Genomic DNA, 23,018 nt, shown 5'->3' with positions numbered 1-23,018 from the left:
ATACAACTTCCCATCTTAGCAGTTATTATGGATGTTTTCTTCTAGGAGATATTGTGCTATTTATCCCAGCTCACGGACCCAGAATACACACACCATGTATGCAACGGTTTTAAACTGGATTCCTGTGTGCATACGTGCAGTGATTGGCCCCCTGCATTAGTGCACAGCCTGTAATAAGACAGTCGCTTCAATCACTTCACAGTGATGTTGCAAACCTGCTGTTCTGTCACAGAGATCTGACGGGCTTCAGAGGTTTGAAATGCAGACACAACTGCAGAGCCGGGCTCAGCTAAACCTGCTCTCTGAGACACACAGCAGCATCAGAGAACCCTGCAATGATTTGTGTGATTGCTTCCCAGCATGCACTGGGACAGAGGAATTATCATAATTTTTCATGTGTTAGTGTGCTCTGTAGTGTTTCCACAAGTGAGGTTTTCCACTGTGATTTTTTTTTTTTGTCCCCATGACTCCATGAAACATTGATAATCTGGCGAGACATATGCAGTTTAATTAATGACTCGTGCTAATCAGCACACATTTAATTTGTCAGAGAATCAGTTACCTTTCTGAATGAGATGAAATGATACAGAATGTGTAACTGGTTTAATAGTAATTCACTTTAGTTCAGTCTTATTTATATAGTAAAGCTCCAATTCACAACAGCAGTCATGACAAGGTGCTTTAGTTAGATTAAGAAGCCTGAACTCCAATATAAGAGAGAAGACCACATCAATCAGACCAACCTCTATAAACAAGCCCCTGGGAAGGAAGAACTCCCTTTTAACAGGATGAAACCCCCGCAGAACCAGGCTCAGGGGTGGGCAGCCATGTACTATGATCAGTCAAGCGGTGAGGGGGAAAAACAGGAACAAAAGGGATAGAAAGCTGAGAACAAAATACAAGCTACAGGAGAGAAAAGGCAAAAGATAAGGGCATGCAGTAGTGGGATATAATATCCATGGAGAGTGAAAAGAGGGCGTGGAGAAAAGTGCTAAGTGTTTCATGGGCCACGAGCATGACTAAGGGATGGTTGAGGGTCAGCTGATCCAGCCCTAACTAAAAGTTTTATCAAAAAGGAAAGTTTGAAGCCTGTTTCTGAAAAGTTGAGAGAATGTCGTCTCCCAAATCTACAGGAACAGCTGAAGGCTCTGCCTCCATCCACAAAGCACAGGCAAGGCTGCAGTCTGAGAGTGATGCGATGTGAGATGGTGGCGCTTGATCATTCATGACTTTGTATGTGAGAAGAAGTATTGTAAATTAAATTCTGGATCTAACAGGAAGCCAATAAAGATGAGCTAATGCAGGAGAAATATGATCTCTCTTTCTGGTTCCTGTCAGTACTCAGACTGTGGCCTTTCTGATCAACTGAAATCTCTCAGGGAGCTTTTAGAAAGGCCTGCTGATAAGGAATTGCAGTAGTTGAGCCTAGAAATAACAAATGCATAGACTATTTTTTCAGTAATTGTGACCTCTTAACAGTTACACTTTTGAAGCTTCTACAGAGGTTTTAAATCATTTCTGTTAAACTGCAGCTCAGGTGAAGACAGAGCATCGGTGTCCAGAACAAGACGTTTCAGAAGCCAACCCTATAAATATCAACACTTGTGTGCGTGTGTGTAGACAGGCACACAGTGCGTGTAGGCATGTACGTTTGTGTGTGCGCTCTAATTGAAAATGTTTCTAATTAAAGCGTAGTTGTCTCCATGGTAACTTGGAGAGGTTAAGCTGTGTTAACAGCCGATCAGAGTGGAGGCGGCTCATGTGAACGCTGACAGTCTGCTGCAGACACCCTGAATGCTTCACGCCATCTGTCAGCAGGACGGAGTTCAGCTTGTTGTTCAGCGCCGTGATTCTTGTTTCCACACTGACCCGTCGTCGTCGTGCACTCACAGCACAAAGACGAGGCTTTGTTTACGGCGTGCAACCGTGCGACGAGTGGCTACCGCTCGACACAGTGGTGTTTGTTTCCAGTCTTGAAGCTGATTGATTTTGTTTGCAGTGTTTACAGACATCTCTGTTGTGAAACAAGGATGGATGGAGAACGCTTTTTGGGCCGCGCTGCTGTAATTGGTCACTGTGACACACTGTCAATATTAATAAGCGCTGGATTAGCTCTGTTAACACGGTTCTTAAATGAGTTTTGTAAATGAAATGGTTCCACTAAACAGACAAAAGATGCTGAGATTTTTAAACATTGCAGATGTTTGTTGTTATTGATGTAAGGTCATGTGATGGGCCGGGAGGCTGCGTACAAGGTCAAATAATCCAAACATAAACCATAAACACTAAATGTAATTTCCAAAAACTAAAAGGAGAGAGCTTGCCACCTGCTGTGGTTCCTGCAGTGGGTGTAAACACACTTAGTGTATGTATAGAACTCCACGAAGACTAACTGAAAGGAGTAAAGACCCAAATATTAACACAGTCTGATTGTGGCTACAGCTGCATATGTGGTTACCATTAGAGTCTGATAACCAATAAAAATGCTCATTACTGACGAGCGTTATTATTGGTTATCAGTAACGAGCCCTTTCAGCAGATAAGATGACCATGATGATCGTGTATACGTCTGTGAGAAAGTCTCTCCTCAGAGACCCGCTGCACTGATTAGTTTGTCTGCGTGCGCATGTGTGTTTTATCTGCTGGTACTGAAACCAGAGTGAGGAAACTTAATAGGAAAAGTTAATTAATGATGGAAGAAGTCTAATTAGAGGGCAGGTCGGGTCCCGGGCAGGTGTTCCACGTGTCGGGGGTTTGAGTTTCGTCACATGTCGTTTCCTGTCTCCATTCCTGAACATCAGCACTAAGGTGTGTTAAACCAAACGTTAAATGGCAAATTAAAAATAATCAGTTGACCTTGTTCTCTCCAGTTACATCCGAACATGCTGAAAAAATAGCTGATTGTTCATGAACCTTAAAGCACAGCCTGAATTTATAAATTTAAATCACTCAAACTGCTTGAAGCGTTCTGTGTGTAGACACAGTTCACCATATCTAATCGTCTGCATGAAAATACATTTTTTCTGATGTTATAAATTATATTTTGTAATACGTGAACCTGATGCACACAGTTATAATAAAAAAATGATAGAGGCAAAAAAAATAAAAAAAATATATAGAGGCTGGAGACACAGGCAATATTTAAATGCAAGTCTTATTTCTTGTTCCAGACCTCTTAAGCTTGGAATTCAGGTGTTTTAATTCCCATTGCTACAGATGTATAAAATCAAATACCTAGCCATGAAGTCTTTTGTAAAAGAATGGGTCACTCTTAAGATCCCACTGAATTTAAGAGTGGTACCGTAACAGGATGCCACTGTTACAAAACAGTTTGTGAAGTTTCTTCAGTCCCAGATGTTCCAGGAACAGCTGTCGGTTGTGTTATTTCAAAAGTGGCCGACCACAGAAAGCTGCCAACGGGAGCCGTCAACCAAAATGCTGAAGAGTCTTCAGCACTCTGCTGACTCAGCAGCTGTAGAGCTCCAAGCCTCCCCTGGCTTTAACATCAGGTTGGGGCGACCGTGGCTCAAGGGGTTGGGTAGCGCGTCTGTAACCGGAAGGTCGCCGGTTCGATCCCCGGGCTCTCTGTCCTGGTTGTTGTGTTTTTGGGCAAGACACTTTACCCTACCTCCTACTGGTGTTGGCCAGAGGGGCCGATGGCGCGATATGGCAGCCTCGCTTCTGTCAGTCTGCTCCAGGGCAGCTGTGGCTACAACTGTAGCTGCCTCCACCAGTGTGTGAATGTGAGAGTGAATGAATAGTGGAATTGTAAAGCGCTTTGGGTGCCTTGAAAAGTGCTATATAAATGCAATCCATCATTATTATCATTATTATTATCAGCACAAAAGCTTTTGCACCGGGAGCTTCATGCCATGGGTCTCTGTGGTCGAGCAGCTCCTTCAGGTGTAATGTGGAGGTGGCTCAGGGTTTTTATCCATATGCTGAACTTCTTTTAAATTTCTGTATTTCAGAAAGCGTTTTCAATCTTCCAAAATAACTAATGCTATTAAATAGAGTATAAAAACGGTGTCAGTGCCCTTATGTCTAAAACATCTGTGTGCTGCAATGAAGAGGGAACAGCTGGCTGGCAGGTCATCAATGGCACATTTTTATTTACAGTAGCATCAAGTAAGAAAGCAAAGAATAAACAAGTTTTTCTTACAAACTGAGTTTAAAATCTGCAATTTAGAGTTTTTATTATTATTTGTGATTTTTGTTTGAATAAATAATGTAATACATCTCAGCAAAGTCTCAGAGCTCCTCTCCCACTGCTTGGTGAGCTGTTGATTGAGGTGTAAGACGTTACAGGGAATTAACAGACGCTGTTGTTTTCCTCCAGAATGACATTTTTCCCCTCCCTCTGTCAGGTGAGCAGCTACAGCCTGCAGATGTTTTTAATGTAGATTTTAGTCAAATTAATTAGCGGCAGAAGATTAGAAGGGAATTAAAAGCAGTTTCCTTTTTCAAATTAATCTCTGTGTCAGCTGGATTAAGAGCATGGGGGCATCGCTGGAGGTGCAAATGTAGCTCGTTTAAATGTTTTTCGCCACGTTTCTCCTCCAAATGTTTGAGCTGCTGAACGAAATCCTGATCTGTCTCTTTGTGTCCTGCAGGAGAAGCAGTCAGAGATGGAGAAACTGAAGCAGCAGCTGGTGGAGGTGGAGAAGCAGAGGGAGGAACACGGGGACACCATCGGGAAACTCAAACAGGTAATAGCTTTGTGTCAGAGCTGATATACCTCGTTCCTCCAGTGTCCAAAGACTGCTAACTTTAATTCAGATCCACTCACACGCTTCTGTCTACGAGACCAAATGTGGTTTAATACGCCGCTGTAAATAGTCCCTTATAGTCCTTTTCCTACTGTTTGTAATGATAGAACAGCGAGCAGCTTTTAGCTTTATAAAAATGGAACTACATTTATGATTTTTATTTTTTTGTGAATAAAGGTTTATGTTTACAGTATGAATCAGCGAGCTGAGACCAAACACTGTATGTGCAAGATGGACACAAATGCCTGCTGTTTCATATGCACGTAAAATGCTATGAGAAACAAGAATGACATAAATTAATACTCGTAAATTCAAATTGATAATTAATTAGTTTTATTAATTTGTCAGAAGCAGGTAGCACGGTGGGACGGTGATTGGCACTGTTCCCTTTGGGTTCTCCAGCTTCCTCTCACAGTCCAAAGACATACAGTTAGTGATGTTAGGTGAACTGGTGGTTCTAAACGGCCCATAGGTGTGAGTGTGAGTGGTTGGCTGGTGCCCACAGCTTCCAGTTAAGGAGCGCTGGCCGTCTTCAACCAAAACGCTAATTTAATTAACTTGTAGCGAGACACAGGAGCTGTCAATCATTAGTCTCTGCCTCTCATTAGTCATTCAAATGCTCTTTAAATCATCGTAACTCTGGAACCTTTGTGCTGGAGACAAAATTCCAAGGCGAGCTTTTCGGGGATCAGTCCGGTGGATCACAGTAGCACAAAGCATTCACAACCTACTGCTGTCTGAACATGGGCAGAAAAATCAGTTCTGCTTAGACTTTAGTAGGTACGCTTAATGTTAGCACTACTGCTCATCTTTTTTGGGCTAGAGAGAAAATTCTGAATTGTAAAACAAGTCTATCACTGTATGATACTTGGATGATAAAGGGTGAAACACTTCTACAAGAACAAAGCAAAGCAAATTTAAAGAAGAGATTTAAAAGAGTATTTTAGTGTGAAGGGGCAGACTGTTCCACAGTTTAGGAGTCCTAATGGAAAAAGCCTGATCACCTTTACTACACTAGGATTTCTCCCAGCAGAGCTGAAGTGGTCTGCAGCACTGCAGCAAAGCTTTGAGCAGGTCCTCTGAAAGGTCTTTACATGGTTGATGCAGCGGCCCACGCTAGAGATAAAAGGAGACGGTCCCTTTGAGGCCGAGGTTTTTAACCTTTATGAATGTGTCACTTTGAACCCAGGAGCTGTGGACCTGTTTAAAAAGCACCAAAATCTATTTACACTTCTCTTTGTTTATTCACCCAGCTTATGTCTTTTAGTGTCGGCCTTTAGTGTCATCTTCCCTTTATGCTGTGTGGAGGTGCGAGCGTCTGTTTAGCTAGGTGTTTGCACGATGCTCTGCAGATCACAGCACAGAATGTGTGGGCCAAAATTTATTAGGAACCAAAATGATTTGATGATCAGGTTTAAAATCTGCAACAGGCTCAATATGGCTTGCTTTCATTTTGACATGTATGGTTCAGTGTGTTGAATGTGTTTTTTGTTTTTTTTCTTGTTTAATAATTTCATCAATCTGCTCGTGACTGCAGATGAAAATGTCCGTTTTAAGCTAGATCTGGCACGTTTACAGTATGGACCCAAGTGTTCATGTTGGTTATTGTGCACTACTTTTTTTTTTTTTTTTTTAAATAGTATAAAATGCCCTGAAAAAGTCAGAAAATATCATGTCTGACAAATGGAAGCAGTAAATTCTCAGTTCTGAAAACATTTCTGGTGTTTTTACTTTGGAAATGAACTTGAACGATCAAAATAACTGACAGTGATGTCTCTGACCTGCTTTCTCTGTTTAGGAGATAAAGGACACGGTGGACGGTCAGAGGATTCTTGAGAAGAAGGGAAGCGCAGCGGTAAGTTTACTGTTTATCTGACTGATGCTACCAGAGACAAAGCGACGGATGGACTATGTGAGTGACAGGCACAGACTGATGAACCGATACTGCAAGACGAGAATCTGAATAGCAATGAGAAAGAAAAAATATTTAGCGGAGTAATTTGAGAGCAGTGGTGCATGGAAAATCATAATTAGAAAATAAACGTGTGTGTGTGTGTGTGTGTGTGTGTGTGTGTGTGTGTGTGTGTAGCTGAAGGATTTGAAGCGGCAGCTGCAGCTGGAGAGGAAGCGAGCAGACAAACTGCAGGAGAGGCTCCAGGAGATTCTGACCAACAGCAAAACCAGAACAGGTACTGTACGCACCCCGCACTGTGATGTCATCCACACGTCTGCATGCCCCTACGTTTAGTTAAATGCTGGTATTGTCTGTTCAATCTTCAGTCCTACTGACGCAACATCAGCTTCAGAGTCTGGAAACCTTTAATCTGTTTCCTCTTATTAGCTGAGTTGGTCAATCCAGTCAGGATTTTCAAACCCAGAAAGAAGCCCCACCTATTTGCTCTGCTAGTTACTGTTAGTGGGACAGCCAATCAGAGTAAAGCTGGCTTAAACAGTATGATGGGGTCGCTGTGGCTCAGTTGGTGGTTCTCTCCGTGGCTGCTCTGATCTGTGTGCCAAAGATACTGAAGTTGCTCAGTTGCTCCTGATGCATTCGTTGGAGTGTGGAAGTTAAACAGAAAGACCTTGGACATAGAAAAATGATATATGAATGTGTGTGTGTGAATGGGTGAATGAGACATGTTGTATAAAGCTTTGTGCTCAGCATAAGCTCCACACAGAAAGGCCGAAGGTAGCTGTGGAGCATCTTGCTGGCAGTGAGGTGACAGTGCTAACCACTGTGCTCCTGTGCTGCCTTGTAGTGCACTTTACAAGTAAAACTATGGAGCTTGATATGAGATACATATTTGTTTGTTCATAGCACTGCTGTCTATCATTACTGATTCTCTTTCTTGTGCACATTATGCTCAGAATCGTCCTTTTTCACAGAACAGATGTGCAATAAGCAGACTGTAGTCTTAAAAGGTTACTCTTCTGTGGAGTAACACATGTACATCACATGGAGACTTTAACATTATTGTATGCCTCCAGGCTCGGGATGTTTTGAAAGGAAAAACTGCCCTCTTGGTGCAAATAAAAGTTTTCTGATGACGATTTGATAAATTGTAATAATAGCTTTTTAAAAACGAGTCTACGTAGGTTTGTCCTGATTTATGCCTCTAATTGTTAAAAACGTTCCAGTAAAAAAACTAAAAGTCATCACAGAGATGCCTCAGGACACAATGTACAAGATTATGCTGATGTTTGCTGATAAGGTCTGCTGCTGACGAAACACAGGGTATATGAGAAGCATGAAACATGTTGACACCATACGTGAAGTTATGTGACAGTTATTAGGTGTTGTTTCAGTAACAGTGGTGCAAAGCTTTTGCTTGATGATACACTTGTCACAATCATGCCTCCAACCAATGAGCCAAGAGGCTTGTGCTCATGCAGGACAAGTTCATCCTTGATCATCAGCATCTGTGCCGGAGGCCACAGACATTAGTACTGGAGGCTCTGATGGCAATCAGTCGGTGTCTAAAGCAGGCGACCCACTTATCCTGGAAGAGCTGGGCATTTTAAAACCAGTTTCATGTCCTGTAAAACACCTGGTGTGATGTGCTCTGGATGGGAAACTCTGTGTTCCTCTCTCGAGTAATCTGTAGACATTATCGCTGCATGTTTCTGCAGGTTATCGATTGCTGCACACTTAGAGCTCCATAAAGCTGAACCTGACGGAACTCTGAAACTTAGAAGTAGAGGATGTAAATCCCTGAACAGGATGGCGCTCCCATTTAAATACTCCAGGAAGGAGAGACAGCAGTTTTGGGGCTGTGTGTGTGTGTGAGTCTCCCGAGAGGCCAAGATGTGATTGTAACGTGACCAGTCCGATAATAAGCAGCAAGCTAGCCCTGCGTCAGGAGGTTCTGGCTCAGTCCAGAACCTTAATATTTAATGGAGCGCTCTGGTTCCCAGAGCTGAGCTGGACACACTGGCGTCTGCTGGCAAAACACAAGCAAATACACACACACACCCAAAATATTTCTTGCACACACCTGCATCACATGGAGTTTTGAAAGTTTTTAATTTTTCCACTCAATATTATTTAAATGTTATTCTTTTGTTGCATATTTTCTTATTCCCTGGTGCTTATTTAGCAGACTCTCTCTTGTCTCTCTCTCTCTCTCTCTCACACACACACACACACACACACACACACACACACACACACACACACACACACACACACACACACACACACACTCTCTCACACTCTCAGTTGGAGCAGTGCAGGGTAGTCCTGAGCTTCATGTATAATCTATGAGCAGTGCTGAATGTTTAAAAGCCTCTTCTGCACAAACCTGAGAATCAGACATTTTAAAGTAGCCTACTTATCCATCTCTCCCAGTACCTGCCTTATAGGGATGGCCCAGTGCTTTAAAGGGGCAGTTTGTCGTTTTAACAGGACAGCGTGCTGCTTTAAAAGTGACAGTCCACAGTCTTAATGGTAAAGTGGGATGTCTTATAGAGACAGTTCATTGCCTTGGACAATAAAGGGACAGCCTAAAGGGTCGGCCAGTTGCCTCATAAGGACATCCTTAAAGGAGTGACTTGGTCTTTTAAAGGGACAGTTCTCTCACTACTGTCTTACTTGGACAACTTGCTGCTTTAAAAAAACAGTTTTATTGCCGTAAACAGACAACTTACTACTTCTAAGTAACAATGATACTCTTACAGGGACAGCCCACATTTTAATGGACAGCTTACTGCCTTAAAGGGCTGTTTGCATTCCTACAGAAACGGCTTGCTGCTTTAAGAGGATGTCCACATTTTTTAAAAGATTGTTTGACAGTCCAGCAGCTTAACAGGGCAGTTTGCTTTCTGAAAGCAATAACAGCCTTTATTGCCATAAATAGGTCCTATATGAACAGGAGGCTTTAATATGATGTTCATATACTAAAAGGAATAGTATTGGTCTTTAAATGGACTGTCCACATGGTTAACATGGTGGTCCAGTATCTTACAGAAACAGTTTGGTGTTTTTAAAGACAGTTTTCTGCTATAAATGGGAACTTGCCACTTTCAAACAACAGTCATAGTCTCAAATGGGCAGTGTACATTTTAATAGACAACTTACTGCCTTTAAGGGATGTTTGCAATCCTAAAGAGACGGCTTTCTGCTTTCAAAGAACGTATGCCTTCTTAAAAGGTATATTCACCAATCCATTGCCTAAAGGGATAATATATTGCCATAAATACACCTTATGTTACTGCTGTGCTTTGAACAGTGTCCTGCTTTAAGCACACTGAAGAAGAAAAGAATCAAGATGTTGCAATGTCCTGATTAAAATGCTCTGTCAGGACCTTAAGACAGTTGTGCGTACATGAACGCCCACAAACCTCAACTGAAGCAATGTTGAGTGGGCCAAAATTCCTCCCCAGTGATGTGAGAGACTGATGAAGTCATATAGAAAACAGCTGGTTTAGGTTTTTGCTGCTAAAAGCGTTTCTACAAGCTACTGGATCATGGAGTGTTCTTAATTTCTCAGAGGACTGCACAGACTCAAAGTAAAAGACTATGTATTAAAGGGACGCAGCGGTTGAATTAAACTTCTTTGTCAAACAGCCTGGCGATTTAGAGTTTGTCTGGGGTGGACTGCAGCTTAAAAGAGGTGAATATTTCCTGATGCTTAGAGTGAAATTCTTGTTCTTTCAGGTTTGGAGGAGCTAGTTCTGTCAGAGATCAACAGTCCCAGTCGAACTCAGCAGACTGGAGACTCGTCCTCTGTGTCCTCCTTCTCCTACAAAGACATGATGAAGGAGTCTCAGTCGACCAATCAGAATAAGGTGGGTGGAGCTCTTCGCGTAGTCACCTTAAACACCGAGCTTGATGTCTGTGACACTTCAGCCTTTGGTGTACACATTATCCCAGCCAGGACACTCAGCTCCAACTTACAGAGAAGGCAGTGGTTTTCAGTTTGTCTGATCATGATGTGTTTGAAAGGCTGTCATGCACTCATGTGTTCTCTCTGTTTACTGGTGTTTGGACCTCATGTGGTTCAATATCCCACGTTATTATTTATTATTTTTGATTGTGCTGATGGTGGTTTACGGCTAAAAAGTCATCAACATCACGAATCTCAAAATTCAAACACAAACATGAACGTCTGAGAATGTGTCCCGTCAGCAGCTGCTTAAGAAAGAATGGCTTTCTGGCTGGAAGCCTGAAAATGCTGAAAATAGTCCATCAGTACTACATACATGACCAGCAACAGCAGCTGGATCTTCTTCAGGGTGTGGAGATCCCGGCCTGTTCTGGATTCAGCTGTGAGCGGGATCACAGATCGACTGATTGAGGAAACGCTGAAAGGAACATTTTCTGATGGGCCTTTTAATGCTGCAGCTGCAGTTTGCTGATGTTACTTTGTGACAGATTTACGCATCATTAAAGGCTTTACTGGATACGACCTCTCTGCTGTTCAGCTACTGGAGCACAGGTTGAGTGCTTACACAAAACCTCAGGCAAAAGTTGAAGAAATCTCAGTTTCAGATGAAGGTTTAATCGAAGTGCTACTTTGTGTCTACAGCTACAAACTAATGCCGTTGGAAGGGCGCATTGTTGTCATAGCAACACCTACAAAAAGGTTAACATCTGAGGTTTTTTTTAAACCTTCTACAATAATAAACTGAGTAAAATGTGTGATTAAAACATTTTCACATTCATGGCCATCTTCTTGTTCACCTCTGGACCATTTCCTGCATGGCTGCAAACCAACGTGCAACTTGGAAACTGAACTTTTCACTGGAAAGCTGCTCAGCTGTAGCCGAAGACCCAGGTTCAACTCAATGTTCAGTTAATGTGATGTAAAACTTCAGCCATGCTGGAAGCTGTGTGAATATGCCCAAGAGTGGGATTTTAAACTGGTTTTTATGGAACTGCTCTCAGAACTTTCTTATAACTTTTTCCTTTTTGTTTGAGTACTTCAGGTTTTAGGAAAATGAAGCAGAAAATAATTTGGTAGAATAATGGAAAATAGCCCTGACCGGCTGTGCTGTTTCATCACATTAAAATGTAAACAGTGGTATTTATTAAAGCTTTTTTTTCATGGTGTTAAAACTAAATGTAAGAAAAAAGTCACAGTTTGAAACCTCTACAGATAAAAACTGCGATGTTAAAAGTGGATTAATTAGTGTTTTTAGTGCCTTCAGTGAAAGCCAAACAAGCTTCTGCTCCTCACCTCGTAGCTCTGTGTCAGGTCGGGTCACAACCTCTGACCTCCAGCTTGTATTGAAAGACAGATTTAACTGTAACATCCCGTCATCCTCTCTTCTGTTCTTTTATTACGTTTTACAGCTGATTTATCTTTGAAGTTCCTGGTGCCATATTTATCTGTGTGTGTGTGTGTGTGTGTGTGTGTGTGTGTTTCTATTGATAGAAACACTGTAAATAGAGCTGACAGACTCTATGTCGATGAGTGTTTTTGTCAAAACATGACACTGCAGAGTCCTCCATCAGTTCAGTTTACTGTGGTGATGCAGTTGTTATTAGCAACAGCATCACATGAGAGAAAAGAGGGTTTGATAATGTCCTGCTGCTGCAACATTTCCCATCAGACACCTCTGTGATGGTTAAAGCCTCAGCGTGCTTCAAAGGACCCTTTTTGGTCCACACTTTAAATTTTAATGAGAAACTGCAAACTGAATGTTTTTGTGTACATTCAGACATATAGATCTCAGTGGGCTGATGATGATGACTTTTTTCACTTGTTTCCATCCAACTTTAAAGTTCGGCTCAGCAGAGTTTAACACACGAGACTACAAAGCCTGCTTATTATCTTGAACCCAAACTGTAATAGCAGCTGCTGTACCAAAGTGTAAAAGCAGAACAGACTGTGGCAGCATTTTGATCCTCTCACACACGACTGAGGTCATGTTCATGTTAGCAAGCCTGTGAAAGGCAGAGAAACGGGACGTAGATGAGATTTTACTCGTCACAGGTCCAGTAAACAGAACTTCAGTGTTTCGTCTGTAGTTCGGCTTCACTGTCCTGCCATTAACACCTGAATGTACCAGCAGGAAGCCGCACATTAGACACTGTAACCTCTGAGATACAGCGAATGTGCCTCCATCACTAATCACACCCACAGAAGACGATACGTGCAGATGCTCCTCGGTGTGTTTCAGAATTACGTGCTGATTCTGTTTTTCACAGAAGTCACATCAACCTGAGGAGGGCAGGAAGTCGAGCATAAGAGAGATCAGTTTTCAAAAACAAAAGACTGTACAGATTAAACACACTGCTTCTGAAATGCTTGTGTTGGGATTAGAACCTGTGTGAAGGACATAACACGCGTCACAGACACGCCGCCAGTGTAATTCTGGGGAAAGACTGCGGACTTTCCATGCAGCAGTTAAGTCCTGCTTAAATTCAGCCCACACTGCAGTCATAATATTAAGTGGCTGCTAGTCATGTACATCAACTCAGGTTATGAAAGGTGTTTTGGTTTGTTCCATTTTAGTTCTTTTAGGTGCATAAAAAATAAACTTTTGATCTCAGAGAAGGACTCTACTGTGTTGATTCAAACCAGAGTTTTCTGCCTCAGATCAGCTTTTGAGTTTGACTAAACACAGAACAAACAGTTACAGCGATGAGTCTGTTACCTTACCAAACACTTTGTGTCTGTTTTCCTGATGGTTCTGGCCAGTGTGTTTAACCCAACTTAAAAAAGTGGTTATAAAAGTGTTGTTATTTCAGTCCTGGCGTTCCACACATGTGCAGTACATCGGACACAGCTTCTGTACTTTTTCTTCACAAATAAACTGTTAAATAATGATAAGGCAGTCTCCACCTCATCCGATCCTTTAGGACTCTTCCCTGTGACGTGTCCAATAATGTGACGAATTCCCTCTTGGTTGCATAATGAGCTTCTAGATTGGAATGAGCTCTGAAGTGCTGTGAAGCAAGGCAGCAGAGCTTTCACATTAACTGAAGCCTCTGTGTGTGTGTCTGTCAGTCTGGAGGAGGCAGCCCTCAGTCTCAACGTCCCGCCGAATTATCCGATGACGAGGTTGGAGAGCTGTTCCAGCGGCTCGCTGAGGTTCAGCAGGAGAAATGGATGCTGGAGGAGAAGGTGAGGAGTCTTCGGCTAAACCGGAAAGCAAACTGTATGTCCTGTTTCTGAACTCCTGAGCACATGACGCAGGAGTGGAAAACTCTAACAAAGAAAGCAGAACTTTCTGATTTAACGCCTCACTTGTGCCTTTTAGAGGTTTTAATGCTTCTCTTTGTTCCTCGAGTCAACAGTAAAACCTCTGTCCTGTTTTTAGATGCAGGTTTGTATTTTTAGATGCATTATTAATGTCTGTTTAATATTTAGGTAGTTTGTATAGTAGCACTGTGAGGCCAGTGGATAATTCAACAGAACTTTATTAATCACTTAAATATTAATAAGTTGTTTCAGGTTTAATGATGACAAAGATAGTTTGTTGTTATATAAACACATGGTGACATCAGTGAATAATAATTGTGTTTTTTGTCTGTTTCAGGTGAAACATCTGGAGGTGAGCTGTTCATCGATGGCTGAAGACATCTGCAGAAAGAGCGCCATCATAGAGACGTACGTGATGGACAGCCGCAGAGGTGAGAAATGATTTCATCTCCTCACAGAAACATCTGGAACTTAACTGTAGTTAGTTACGTTATGTGATTCTGTTTTTGTTTGAACTACAGACTGAAATGACCAGGAACATTTCCTTTAGCAAAAAAAGCAAAAACATGTTGGCGTCATAAACGTGTGCGTGGGCAGGAGTGGTCAGAAAGTGGAGGTGTGGTGTTGAGTCCCAATTCCTGCCTGGCTGATGAAAGAGGAAACAGCCATGAATGTCGTGTCAGGACTGCTGTGGATATTGACTCTGTGACTCAGCATTATTAATAATAGTTAGCTCCCGACCTAGCTAGCAACATCTCAGCTTTTTCTTCTGTGTGGGCCGTACTCGAAGCTCGGTGTGGTGATTTTAGGTCTGTATATTGTCACTGAGAGCTAAACGCTGACATGGTCATCACATCTTGAACTGTGAGTCATGAAAAGCTACTTTAGTTGAGCCTAAGACTAAAAACATGGAGCTGGAAATGGATATGATATCTATCAATAATCTGTTTGCTGCTACAGTATTGTAAACAACGGAGCTGGAAATGCTGTCCTCACAAACTTTATGACATCACCATTGCTAAACGACTCCAGGCGTCTTTTTCTGCTTTATGATCTGTAAAGTAAACACCAGGTAGGAATGTGATGTAGGTCAAAGAAATAAAGAAAAAGATCCTCTTTAAAATGCTGATTATCTTCATTTTTAGTGTTTTGGAACATTTAACAGACTGAGGTACAAAACAATTATTTAATATGTCTTTGAAATAATCCTCGTCTCAGTGGTAAAACTGAGAGAAGAGTCGCTGGTGCAAAGTGCTAATACAAACTCTGAGGTACTTAAAGTGCGTCAGTCAGCAGAAAGTTAGCCAGCTCAGCACGTCGTTTATCTGACAGTGACACTTAATTAGAACCACTTTAATCTGCCGCTTCACTTACCTGCACTCAGGTTTACATGGACTCTTTGTGTTTGGAGAAAACAGGAACAAGCGGTGGAAAAAACCGACGTGCTTAACACTTTAATGTGCCGCTCACACCGATCAGTTTCCACTGCAACACGACGGAGAGAAGTTCGTGCTGGACGGATGTTAGGATGGAGAAACTCGTTGGCCTGAGCGATTTTCACTTTCTCTGTAAATACATTTGTCCGTCTCTGATGTTTCACCGCTGCTATATTTATAGCTCGGCCATCTTAAAAAGGTGACGCTGCCGTGTTTGAAGTGTCTTTAGTAACTTGTGCAGCTATCAGCAGATTTATTTTTCAATTAAGTATCGTCCTCCTCGTCTCTTTGTGGAAAAAAAAAAAAAAAAAAATCCTGGCTGAAGTTATGTTCAAGATCATCATTCCTGGCCTCACAAACACTTTGTTTGGTCACACCTGGACCGTTTGCCAGATTTTGACACACCTGAGGAGCACCAGTGTTCACCGCACAGGTGTAAGAGGTGCAGAGGTCCACTTCAAATGATTGATGTCAGCTTGTGTTGTAAATGTGGCTCTTTAGAATAAATTAGAAAGTTGGTCACGGCTGCAGAAGGCTGATACGATAGATATTGTGTGCCTTATTTTTGTGGCTTTGATTTCTGTGGTAGAAAAATCAACTTAAAGCTGTAAAATAGAACAATCATGCAGTCTGAGTGTAAACCGCGGGGAACTGCAGATGGACCGAAACGTGGCAGGTTTGGATTTTAAACAGAAGTAAACAAAAAGCAGCTTCTCATGTTAATCCTCTCGCTCCCCTCAGTGTAAAACTCTTTGAACCACTCTGTGGGAAATGTGCTGTATAAATAGTTACCTTTCCTCCATCCCTCCCCACCTCCTCACGCTGCCTCACGCTGTCCTTTCTCTCCTGCTGTTTTCAATTTCATGTTTGACTGCTTTAGCCCTCCTCTGTCTCTCCATTCCACTCCCATTAACGCAGTAATGATGGTAAATCTAATGGGCAGTAAAACTGAGAGTGGAGCTGCTTCTCTAAAGGCTGGACTGTCTGTGTGTGTGTGAATATTTCAAACTGCACTCGTTAGAAAAGCACTCGCGCTCACAGCTTTACATTCAGTGTTCATTTACATTTGTTTAAAACTTGTCTTGAAAAGCTGACTGAGCGCGCTGCAGTCCGTTTAACCAGCTGCAGAGTTTCCAGCACGAGGAGCAGTTGAGTGGGCGGTGCCTTGCTTGAGGGCTCCTCGGCAGCTCCTGGCGAGATGATGACTCACTGACATTGTGAGCGCCAGAATCTGGGTGAAACAGGCTTTGGAGGGATGGCAGATTCACCCCAGTAAACCGTATAAACGATTTATTGTGATGATAAGAAACAAACCGAATACATGAGCTGCTGATGATTGATGACGGGGTTAGCTAACTCAGCTACCAAAAACTAAATGGTCAAAGTCATTGTTATCAATGCACGCCACCTGTAACTACCCAGAGTCTGTCCTGCACCACAGCCCTCGTAGATAACGTCCATGATCTGTGTTGCAAACTAGCAGCGTGGAAAGAATTTTGATGTAGAACATAAATGGCTGTGTGTCCGCTGTGCTAGAGTAAATACAGACCTAACTATTCAGTGTGTAACCACATTCAGAACAAGCATGTGAAAAAAGAAAAGGCAGGGAGCCTGCTGGTGCTAGCACTGCTAATGTTAGCCACACTGTGTTTACTTACTGTTAGAATCATTTTTTAAAGTCCGTTTCCATGATTGGTAGCGAGCATCACCTCTGCATTCCTGCATGCAAAGACATCAATGAGCAAATCCCCGTTATCGAGCAGGCTCTTGTTCGTGTGTCCTGCGATGGATTCTTGGGCTCTTTAGCTTTTTATTAGAAATCTTTGTGTGTAAATTAACTGATCATTTTGTTAAGGCAGAAAAATAGGACAGTTTTTACTTCTCAAGCACTAGAACGTTGTGTGCAACGTTTGGTTAGAAGTAAAGGAAAACACCAGAACAAACAAACCAGAAACCTCCTGTTTCCACTCCTCACCCTCCTCTTCATCTCCTTGTTCTTATCTCCTTATTTCCCTGTTGTGACTGCTTCTCGTGATTTCTTCGGGCTGTTTGGCCAGCATGTTTTTTTAAAAACAAATCCCTGTTGAATATTGCGGTTTTTCTGCTCAGATGTGTCGGGAAGCACGGTCGGAGGTCACGGAGGCTCTCAGGGAGACCGGGGAGGTCTGGGTTCGGTCCTAAGAGAGCTGGTGAAACCAGGAGACGAGAATCTGAGGGAGATGAACAAGAAGCTGCAGCACATGTTGGAGGAGCAGCTCACCAAGAACATGCACCTGCAGAAGGTAACGGTCCACACGAACACGCTACATGGACAGTTTCCACGGGGTCGGGGTTTAGTTCTATAAAATATCCTTTAAATTACTGATTCAAACATACACCCAGGGTGGATGATTTTCATCTTCACCGAGTTGACTGTTTAGACCAAGAACAGCAGGAAAGATCAGCCTGGAAGTTTAACAGGTGGCTAAACAATGTTTTTTCAGATTGACTGAGACTGATTGAAGTGTTTCCACAGGTCTTATTATTAATTTTTAATTTGCTAATCCATCAGTTTGCTGCATTCATCCTTGTCCAGGAAATCTTCACTGATCTCATTAGAATGATTAATTAAAACAGCTGAAAGAAATGTGATAGAAACATCAATAAACACTTAATAAAAGACTGAAGATGAAACACGTAAACAATGTATGTACAGTTTCATTAAGGTAATGTACACACACGGAGACCATCAGCCTTGTGGGTTTCTGGGTAATATATTCAAGTGAATGTGGTCACTCCACCCTTTTCCAGCTAAGAACCAGCTCAGACTTGGAGTTGATGGCTCTCATCCAAACCACTTTGCCCCAGTGCGAGGTCATCGCCAAAACAGCTAATTGAAGGTTTAAAAAATGTCCATGCAAGTGTAGCAATCTGTGCTGTGCATACGTCGTAACCAGAAACGCCTCTAAAACCCTGACGGGCACTTGCTGGAAATGTAACAGCACGCCACGTCAGCGCAACTGCTGTGATTGGCCTGTGCCGTAACATTGATTCCTCCTATGTCTTTTCCTCATATACCATTTCACCACAGGTTTGAATTAAATGGTAAATGGACTGGTTCTTATATAGCGCTTGTCTACTCTTCTGAGCACTCAAAGCGCTTTACACAACTTGTGCATTCACCCATTCACACGCATTCGCACAAGCGCATTTGTCTAAGTGCTTCTTTTAGCTAACATTCACACACATTCATATTCCGATGGTGAGAGCAATTTGGGGTTAGTATCTTGCCCAAGGATATTTGCCATGCAGACTAGGGGAAGCCAGGAATCGAACCACCAACCTTCCGATCAGTAGGTGACCTGCTCTACCACCTGAGCTACAGCCACCCCACACAATTAATCACTGAGAGAATATCAATCATCGTCTCAGCATAAGGAATAATAATCACTCTTTCAAATGTCAGATCTTCCTAGAGGGAGATCGTTGAAAGTATCAGGCGTGAGGTAAAATACAAAGATGTGGAAACACTTGAGGGACAAACACGTTTTACTTTGAAAAAGACACAAAAAACACACCACAAGAAAAAATGGGGAAAAAAGTCCTGACATATTATTTATTTCTAGTGTGGCTGGAGCTGCATGGAAAACACCAGGAAGTCTCACACACACACACACACACACACACACACACACACACACACGGCAAAGGTGATGTCGTACAAAGATTCGCTCAGAAGTCTAAATCAGCCATAAATAGGGATGTTCATAGTTTTTGAATAAAAATAAAATAGCTTAAAAAGTTTAAGCTTATGCAAAAACTTTTTGTCATAAAATCAATTCCAACTGGTTTTTACGGATATCTGACAGGATGTCGACCTCCATCTCCATCTGTCAGTGTACCGCTACCACCACAAGGTGGCAGTAATCTATCTGCCAGCTGTTTGCCAGCTTACAGTTCCGACAAAAACTGAAGAAGCAGATGTTGTGTGTTGGATTAGAAACGAGAGCACAAACAGGAGAAAGATGCACAGCCAAGGACGACTTCAAAAGCTAAAAAATTCGGCCAGGTGAAGCCCAACCCCCCACAAGTCTGCTGCATCTAAGATCAGGCTTTAGAGAGCGAGTTGGTTTAGGGGGACATATTCAAAGAATTGACTTTAAATGTCCCATTTGTCAACTTTTTTTTTTTGAAAAATCATTTTCTGTTTACCAGTCCAGACACATCCCATTCAAAATAAAATGGCTTCATATTTGATCAATCAGCTGAGAGAAAATTCAGTTTTCAGAGCATTCAAGCACAGATCAGTGGCTGTATCATGGAACAACCTTTTTCCATGGAATGTCTTATTAAGTACTTGTGTTTTTCACAGTGAGGGTACTGCAGCTGTTAGTAACAGATGTTGTAAATTACAAAATGATGTTTTACTTGAGGCACTTGCTTGCAATCATTTCAATTGCTGAGTTCACAAATTTGTAGCGTATAGGTTTATAATAATTCACTTTTGTGATACAGACTATAGTCTGGGCTCTGCTGTTGTTATTTTCTTTTAGCTGCAGATGAGTTAAATGATAAAAGATTTGATCGTATTTCCAGGTCTTCACGTTCAGAGTAACCAAACACGGCTGTTGATATATAAACATTTTCTTTCTGTTTTCTGCAGGACCTGGAGCTGTTGTCCCAGGAATTAGTCCGTCTCAGTAAAGCGAGCAGTCCCGGTAGCAGTGCTGCTGGGTCAGGATGAGGCTATCACCTGGATAAATCCATGCAGTCACTTCCATCTCACTACTACCATTCACCTCAGCTGGAAGGTGTCAGCCAGACTCAGGCTAACACCTGGAACCAAGTTTTCTTCCTTACTCCATCTCTGCGCTAAGACCTGCTGTAGGCTCTGACTACTGCCTGGAGCTGTTATGTTTTCACCATTTCAGCCTGCCTCCTGGGTTGTGACTAAATGCTGAAATAATGTCCATGTCATGCTTTTCAGCCTGGAGGAAGCCTTTTAAAGGCATAGAAGAAGACGCTGAACGGAAACACTGAGGATATTAAAAGCTGGCCTCAACTTATGTACGTGTATGTTGAATGTACTGTAATTAGACCGCACTGCTCAGTTTGCTCTGAGTCCTGGCTACGACCTGCAGTGGTCACATTATAACAGACTTGTGCTTTATGTTGTCTGTAAATCTTTGCTTTCACTGGTTTCTACTATATGTCTTAACACTCTGTCTGTCTGTCTGTCAGGGCATCGCTATATCCTGAAGGGACACTTCTTATCCTAAATGACTGACATTGGTTCCTGTATGCAGTAACTCTGTTGTGATCTGACTATGTCCTGTCTGCTAAAGAATCACACATTACTGAGTATGTGGGCTGTGTCTACGCTGTCATCTTGCCTTTTGATCTTCTTCGAGTACCAAATATAATACTTTGATCAGGTCGTCATGACACCTGAGTACACCCCCCACCTCCAGATTAAAAGATGCTGTTTGAATATTTTATTCTGAAAGTTGCCTGCAACATGGTCAGGTCGCTGTTGTGGTGGCCTCTATGTGGTTCATACTCTCGTCCAGATGTGTTCACTTCTGACTTTTATATCAGTGGGTGACGTCACAGTGGTCACGACCATCTAACCACCAACAGACCTCCAGAGCAGACCGTAGACTCTGAGGTGAATGACATCAAAGACGCCACAGAAACTAGGCCAGGAAAGTAGTACGAGGCTAGCTGTTTAGCAGCAACTAAACCTTCAAAATAAAATACTTTGGCCTGATAATCCACCATCTGTTGCAGCTTTAATCACATTTTCTTTGGTGAAACTCAAGTTTTACAGGTTATAGTTAAACTGTGATGACACTAAATTAAAAAAAAAACCCCACTTCTTATTAAGTGTTTTTCTAAAAGAACTTCATTTCATAGGAAAGCTTGTTTGCTTTAACAGATTTAACATAACCACCAGAAAAAATAAATGGCCATACCTTAAAGATTGCCTACAAATGTTCACTTTAAACTTCCTGTTAATCTGTCAGCTGGTGTCACACGTTAACTGATTGTCTCCTTAGATTAATTAGAGTTGCTTTATCTGTCTGTGTTGGGCTGTGGCTACGTCCACGATTTCACAGTGTGAAATGTCTTAGGCGTCACAGGTACTCTGTGCAGCTATTTTGCATCCCGGCCTTTATTTATTGCTTTTTATGCACTTTGGGGTGCAAAATGGTCTCCTGTGTGTTTCAGCGCCTGTCACCAGAACAGTCATTAAAATTAATCAGGAATGGCAAATGGATAATGGTAAATGGATCCAGGTTTAGACTATTAGCTGGATTTTCAGACACAGTTCCTTTTGTCGAACCTAATGCGACCGTGTTTGTGTTTCGATGGCTTCTGGTCCAAATAACATCTCAGAGAAATAAAAACTGAAACACTGAAATATTAAAACATATCATATTTCCCTTTGTTTTAGTGAGGTTAGTCTGGATAAAATCTGGTTTAACATCATTGATGACAAACAGCAATCAGTAATAGCTGGACAATGAAAAATCTGCACAGCTTTAATTGGTGTGACGCAGCCTGGGATCCACAATGGTTCAACAAAAGCTAAATGACTGCCTTTGTGTGGTCTGTGTCTATATCCTGGATGAAAAGAACTCTAACGTTTCTTGCACTATTATCAGTTTGTGAATACTTCCATCTTTACCGGAGTCACCAAATGGCACACAAGAAAGACAGTTGTCAGTTTTTGTTGCTTTTCTGCAGGGTGGATATATTTCCTGCTCTAAAAAATAATGTTCTCTGACTTTGACTGTATCGTTGCATTTATTTCTGTTTCGTGAAAATCTGACAGGAAGTGACAGACACCTTCCTTTTGCTTTGCCCTTGTGTCTTCTTCTGGACTCTGGATCATGGGGCCTGACTATGCCCTGGATTATACTCTGCCCCAGGCTAGCTCCATCTAACTGGGCTGTGATTATATTCTGGACATTATGCTTGTAACAGATTTTGTGTTTTATGTTATAACTGCCTGCATATCACTGCTTTTTTGTTTGGTTTTTGGTTTTGTTTGTTTCTTTATGTACACTGCAGCACATATCCAGCACCGTCTGATGTTAGGAGTTTAAAATCTCAACATGTGGGAGGAAAACCCGAGCTGTTTTTGGTGTAGTTTTAAGGACTTTCAAATCTTAAGCTCAAGGGTGTTTAAACCAAACGTTAAACAACTGAAAATTTCCTCAAAATAATCACTTAGCAGTTAAACTGCACCAAAATCAGATCTTTTTTTCCCATCTTTGCTTCAATGATGGCGCTAGACTGATCCACTGGGATTGGTCTATGTGCTGGACAGGGACTCGGCTGGCGCTTATTGTTTTTGTTTGTAATGTTTAAATCTGTACATAAACGCTGCGATATGACTTCTAACTGTATGAAAAATCAACTGATCTATTTATGAGGCTGATGATGATCATGACGCTAATTATTGTAACTATGACAAAATGTGATAAAAAAAAAAATACTGTCTGAACATGATGATCACGTCTTCGGGGGATTTTTTCTGCTCAATTTTTCCAACATTTTACTGCCTTTAAATCAAAGCTTGATTTTGGTGATCTGAACGCAGAATTCTCCTTCATGTCGTCGAATATGCAGGACGAATGGTGGTGCTGATTAGGCGTGGACATTTTATCAGATTTTAG

At 41.9% G+C, this 23,018-nt stretch overlaps 1 protein-coding gene across 3 annotated transcripts in view; it reads left to right on the top strand.

Moving 5' to 3' along the window:
- The window catches only part of gripap1 (GRIP1 associated protein 1), a 44,394-nt gene extending 21,543 nt beyond the window's left edge, over positions 1 to 22,851 (top strand). For all 3 annotated transcript variants that reach the window (XM_031759118.2, XM_039604358.1, XM_039604357.1), the window contains 8 exons: positions 4,614 to 4,709; positions 6,568 to 6,624; positions 6,859 to 6,958; positions 10,426 to 10,556; positions 13,724 to 13,840; positions 14,256 to 14,349; positions 17,464 to 17,636; positions 19,997 to 22,851. In XM_031759118.2, the coding sequence (XP_031614978.1) occupies positions 4,614 to 4,709; positions 6,568 to 6,624; positions 6,859 to 6,958; positions 10,426 to 10,556; positions 13,724 to 13,840; positions 14,256 to 14,349; positions 17,464 to 17,636; positions 19,997 to 20,077 (849 nt within the window). In that variant the 3' untranslated portion in view covers positions 20,078 to 22,851. The remainder of the gene's footprint in view (positions 1 to 4,613; positions 4,710 to 6,567; positions 6,625 to 6,858; positions 6,959 to 10,425; positions 10,557 to 13,723; positions 13,841 to 14,255; positions 14,350 to 17,463; positions 17,637 to 19,996) is intronic.
- Positions 22,852 to 23,018: the final 167 nt, after the last annotated feature.

The sequence above is a fragment of the Oreochromis aureus genome, linkage group 20 (genome assembly GCF_013358895.1).
Source record: "Oreochromis aureus strain Israel breed Guangdong linkage group 20, ZZ_aureus, whole genome shotgun sequence".
Taxonomy (NCBI): domain Eukaryota; kingdom Metazoa; phylum Chordata; class Actinopteri; order Cichliformes; family Cichlidae; genus Oreochromis; species Oreochromis aureus.
This window is presented reverse-complemented; position numbering and strand designations above follow the sequence as displayed.